Here is a 5,198-nt window from a genome sequence, read left to right as displayed (position 1 = left end):
CCTCCATGGAAAATGGATCATGTCAGGGACTCTGAAGTGTTGTTCCGAGCACAGCCGTGGAGTCGGCAGGTGGATCAGCTGCCCTGCCCTTGCTGGCAGCAGTCGTAGTCACAGCGGGAAGGAGCGCGTCAAAGTACAGCTGACAAGCAAAATCTTTTCAGATGGAATGTGGCAGGCTCCCTCCTGTGAGCTCTTGCTGGAAGTCAGCCTCTTGGGCGCTGTGCAAGGCTGGCTCGATGGGACTGGCACAAACGTATGCGCGTGTGCAGGCACACACACTCTCTCAGCTCAGAGCCAGCGCGGGCAGTTGGGCTGCAAGATAACTAGGGAAGGCAGGAGCACATGTGCCATCCTCTGTAAACAAAGGATAGGATAGGAAGAACCTGGGCTCCCCCTCCCAGGACTGGTGGATAAAGTGCTTTCTCAGGAGTTCAGGCACAAACGCGGGGCTGCCCTTATTTCCGGAAGGGCGTCAGCCTGCTGATGTTCTGCCAGAAGTTCGAGGGCTTGCGCTTGGGCTCTGCCAGCATGAAGACTTGCTGCTGAGGGAGCGTGGTAGGCAGGGTGGGATGCTTCTGACGCATCAGAAAGTCATAGTACGGCCTGGTGACAGCTGGGATGGATAAGAAGAGAGGGGAAGCCTGTTAGTGGCACACAGCTCCCTTCCCCACCCCATGCCCCCTCCCTGCTAAAGCTGCAGGGAGTGAACTGGAGTTGTCTTGGTATGACCCTTAGTTTCAGCACCACTCGTTAGGGTAGAGTTGGTGCTGGGGGAGCCCCGAAGTGTGAAGCACAGCTGACAGATGTCTGTCAACATGATAACAGGGCCAAAGAGCTGCAGTTCATCACTAGTGACAAACTTCACGGGGGCCTTTGGTTGGTGTGGGACAATCAGCTGATGTGTGCGTGCCGCTGTTGCTGGTTCGACTGTCCTGCACTGGATTTCTGAGTCACGATGGTCAGTGCCCAGCCTGCAGACAGGGCTGACTTCAGGGGTCTCCTCTACTGCTTCACCCCTGTGGCTTTGCTCTGTTACACATCTGGCCTCTTACTGAACGTCCCTCTGTTTGCAGCCAAATTGTACTTCTGACTTAATTTAGCTGAGCTGTCCTACTGGAGCCTAGGCTCGGCTTGAACTGCTGCCTGTTACCACCACCAGGAAGGGGCTGCCTCTCTGGGGGGCCAGAGGAAAGAGGCCTCTGGCTAGAAAGAGGGATGGTGGCATCACAAAATGCAGTAACGGGTATCGCCAGCTGTCAGTGATGTGGGCACAGGAATCTTTGGCTGTGCTCTTTGTCTTGTTGAGGTCCCACTCCCCTGGCTGCTGCTCTATCTTCTTTGGCTCTTGAAGGTTTAAGGAGCAGCTCATGGTACCTACTGAGGGCATTCTGCCAAAATCACAGGTTTCAAAGCATCTCCCACCGGCACAACTGCCCAAGCAGGAACAGTCCCTGCTCCAGTGACCTTTATGACCTGCTTTGCCTCAGGGAGGGTTGCTAAAAACTTAATCTTGTCTTCTCACAGTGGCAGTGCCAGACTGCTGGGAGAGCCTGGCTGAGAACTGGCCTTTGAACCCAAGCTGACGGCTGGTACGTCACGGTGGTTTCTGGCTCAGCAGTGAGGTGCACAGCAGGTCTCCTCTAGTTTGGAATAGTTTCCTGACTCCAGCTGTCTGCCTCTACCAGGAGCCACACTGCAGACTGTCCCAGCACACTCACCATCCGGCCTTCTCGGGAGTTGTTAATGTCACTTCATTGAAACTATTCCCATGTAGTAACTACAGAGCCACCCCTGCCCTGCCCAGTTCTAGCAGCAGTGCTCTGTTCAGCTGCGACTTACCCTTGGGCTTCCCAGTGTGGTGCTGCTTGCTGGCGTTCAGCATGGCCTGCTTTTTCTGCACCTCCGTGATTGAAAAACCTTGAAGATAGAAGAGAGTTCGTCAGCAGCAGCTCATTGGTTTGTCTCTCATGGGAAGACATGGGCATGGACAATAAGGGAAATATGGGGCGTAGGAAGGTGCCTGAGGTGAGAGGGCACAAGCTAAAATTACTCCCAAAGCTGGAAGGGGAGGCCACTGCTCCCCCCAGCCTGGGCTGTGCTGTACAACTAACTAACTACTCTACCTCTTGCAAGGATTACTGCCTGCCCTCCCCGCCACACGGTGCCGGGTGAAGAAGCCAGGCCAGACCAGCTGTGGTTGACATCTCGGATAACAGAAGTCTGAATTAAGCAGGATTTCAGCAAAACAATGGAAACTCTTCTCTCACAATGGGAACCCTTGACGGAACATGGTCTGTATAGATAGTACCAAGCTGGACGCTCACACTGTTCTGCAAAGCAACAGAAGCTGTAGCTGATGTATTGACTGTGGTGTCAGCCCTGCCTGAGCTCATTAAAGCCACATCGTCCCCCCTGAGGATGGGCTGCACTGTCTGCTCATGGGCGTTTGCTGCCTTTTTTTAAAATTTTCTGCGATTACACAGAGTCATTAAGCAGCCCAGAGCCGGGCTGGAGCATGGACTGCCTTCCCCGCCCTTTCACGCCTCTGCATGGGCCGGTGGTTAAAAAAGGGGGAAAAAAAAGACAGAAAAGGAAAAAACAAAACAAACAACAAAAAAACCCATTGCCTCACAGCATTGCTCCTTCCATACCTGTCTCCTGGTCGAGCTGAACTTGTCTCCTTTCATTCTCAAATGCCTTCAGCCAGCGCTGCTTCTGCTCAGGTTTTTTTGTGCAGAATAAGTGGACTTCCTCAGTGTCTCGGCAGTGCAACTTAAATGCATTTTTCACGCTGATATTGAAGTCCTTGTCCTTCCCATCCTCTACGTCCAGTATTTCCATATCGTCCATGTTGATCCGACTCTTATAGTACAAGATGTCCCGGCGCAGAAGGTCCTGTAAGAGAGAGCACACAGGGAGCTCTTACTGGTTCCTATCCCTGCCTTAAACATCGTTTCCTGTGACAGGATGGAGCAGTGAATCTTCTTGACAGTCATTATGCTGCTGCAAGAAAACATTGATCCTGGACGTGAATCTCTGGAACTGTGGAGTGCTAAAAGCTCCTGTTCACGCCGAGGGGAATTGCGTGGTTTCTCTAGTGGTGGGGTCAGGATAGGCAGGCATCTGCCGTGGTGGGGCATCCACTGCCCTGAAGAGCTCTGAGTAAGAACCAAGCTTGTGTTATTACCTGTCATCCCAAACCCTCATTACCTTCAGTCACCTTCGGAATGGGATATTAATCTCACATGGAAGTGCAGTGGAAAGAAAGGAATTTAAAAGAAAATAGGTGACAATGCCTGTACCTGAATTGTATAAAATAAATCCGTCACTGACCCCAGAAGCAGCGCAGTGCTTCCCTCTCTGGCTGTAAGAGTTAGGCCAGCAGGTGGTTGCTGTCGCTTACTGCTGTGGTCAGGATGTCAGAGGAAAGACTGCGCATAAAACTCCAAGCCAGAAGCACAAGTGATACCAGTAAGGATTAAGGAAACAAAGGGGCAGAGAGGGAGTTCACTCAAGTTCTTTAGCCCTGCAATAGGGAGCATTTGTGCCTGGCTCGTGCGGTTACCTTCTTGCAGCAGACAAGCTGGTGGTCAAAGAGGAAGAACATCCTCTGTTGGCTCTTGGCTTGAGGGTGAGAGATTTTGGTTAATTCTCCGGAATAGATGAGTTCTGAGCTTCTGACTAGGACATCTTCACCCTGAGAACAGCACAAAGAACATGTTGGTCTCGGCCATCTGAAAACGGGAGAAGAAATAAGCCCATGGTCTCATAGGAGAACCTCAGCTTGGCTGAGGGGCCAGTGTGGCCTGAATCCCTGCGGAGGAAACTCTTTGGCGAGTGAGAGGGAGCCTCTGCAGGAGGACAGCACTTGTCACATCAGGGAGACGTTGTGTCCTTCGCACCCAGGGAGTGGGCACTGAATTTGATGAGAACAATAGTGTGTTTAAATGAATAAAATTCTCCTTCTGCAGGGTGTCTGCTCAGGGCAGCTGATCCATCCCCAGCGTTAAGGGAGGCACATAAGCAGAGAGAGCTGAGAAATCAGCCTGACATCCTGGGGGAGGGAGACAGTCTGGGTTTACTGCATTTAGGATTTAGAAAATTTGTAGTTTTATTTAGCAATTTTTTAAAATGAGTCTATGGGAAACCTCGGCTTCCTTTGTTGCTGCATCAGAGCTTGCCTTTCTGCAAGAGTAGCGTGGCTTATTAAGTATTATGGGGCAATCTGCTTATATTGAGAGTTGGAAATCACTCAAGATAAAACAGGGGCAACAGGAAAATCGTAGGATTTCGCTAGCCTACATGCTAATTTTATCCTGCAAGGAAAACGGAGAAACAAAAATCCCAGGGAACATGCAAAAGCAGCCAGTCTAGCTGGGTTATGTGCTAGACCTTTTCAGTTGCACTAAGACATCACCTCTGCTTAAATAAATTGAAAACCTCACACAGAGAAGAGCAGCAGAAGGGAGGCAGGGCTAGACAGTAGTCCTCAGGAAGATCGTGCTTTAGGGAGAAGCTCTTGGAGGGGAGGAGAGGGGCAACACAACATTGGGTCGCTGGGGAAAGTATGTCTCTTACCTCCCAGTCTTCTATGGAACTCTGCCACTGAGCGATTTTGTCAATGTTCTCCAGCCGTCGCTTCCTCTCGTTGATCAGCCGAGCAACGTTCTTCATGGCATTTAAGGCAGCTTCCACATCTTTAAAATCCCTAGGGCAGGGCAGAGGGGTTAGACGGGACAAACCGACACGTGCTCATGGCACTTACACCCCAGAGGAGTGCAGTCCAGGGTGGCCTAGGGCTGGAGGGTGGAAAACAGGAGCTCCTCCTGCACTTCAAGCCCACCCTGGAAGTTGGAGGTTTGTGTTTCTGTGGGCAGCTTTTCAAACGCACGCTGGTTTTGAGGCCTGGATTGTAAGAGAGGGTCTTGTAACAAATCCAGGCCCCATTTATGGAAGAGGAAGGGGTAAGCGACCAAATTCAGCCACAGAAGTGGAAGTATGAGTGGCTGGAAGAATCTCCAGGACTTTCCAAGCCTCGTTTTTTTCCTCAATATATGTTCATAACGCCAGTGTTTTCATACAGGGACTGATGCTGTCTTGCACAGGTAAGGCAGTCCACCAATAACTGGCTTCATTTCAGATAGGAGCTGACAGTTTATCTGGAAGGGTGGGACAGAAGCTGATCTACACCCCCCCCC

General features: G+C 51.2%; 1 protein-coding gene across 1 annotated transcript in view; it reads right to left on the bottom strand.

Moving 5' to 3' along the window:
* Positions 1–455: 455 nt before the first annotated feature.
* Positions 456–5,198, bottom strand: part of ARHGEF4 (Rho guanine nucleotide exchange factor (GEF) 4) — a 42,734-nt gene continuing 37,991 nt past the window's right edge. The window contains exons 6-10 of the mRNA XM_010145697.1: positions 4,579–4,708; positions 3,566–3,697; positions 2,652–2,895; positions 1,840–1,917; positions 456–613 (exon numbers count right to left, since the gene is read on the bottom strand). Of these exons, the coding sequence (XP_010143999.1) occupies positions 456–613; positions 1,840–1,917; positions 2,652–2,895; positions 3,566–3,697; positions 4,579–4,708 (742 nt within the window). The remainder of the gene's footprint in view (positions 614–1,839; positions 1,918–2,651; positions 2,896–3,565; positions 3,698–4,578; positions 4,709–5,198) is intronic.

Source organism: Buceros rhinoceros, unplaced genomic scaffold, assembly GCF_000710305.1.
Source record: "Buceros rhinoceros silvestris isolate BGI_N320 unplaced genomic scaffold, ASM71030v1 scaffold2751, whole genome shotgun sequence".
NCBI lineage: Eukaryota > Metazoa > Chordata > Aves > Bucerotiformes > Bucerotidae > Buceros > Buceros rhinoceros.
Note: the sequence above shows the minus strand (reverse complement) of the source record. Positions and strands in the feature narration are given on the sequence as shown.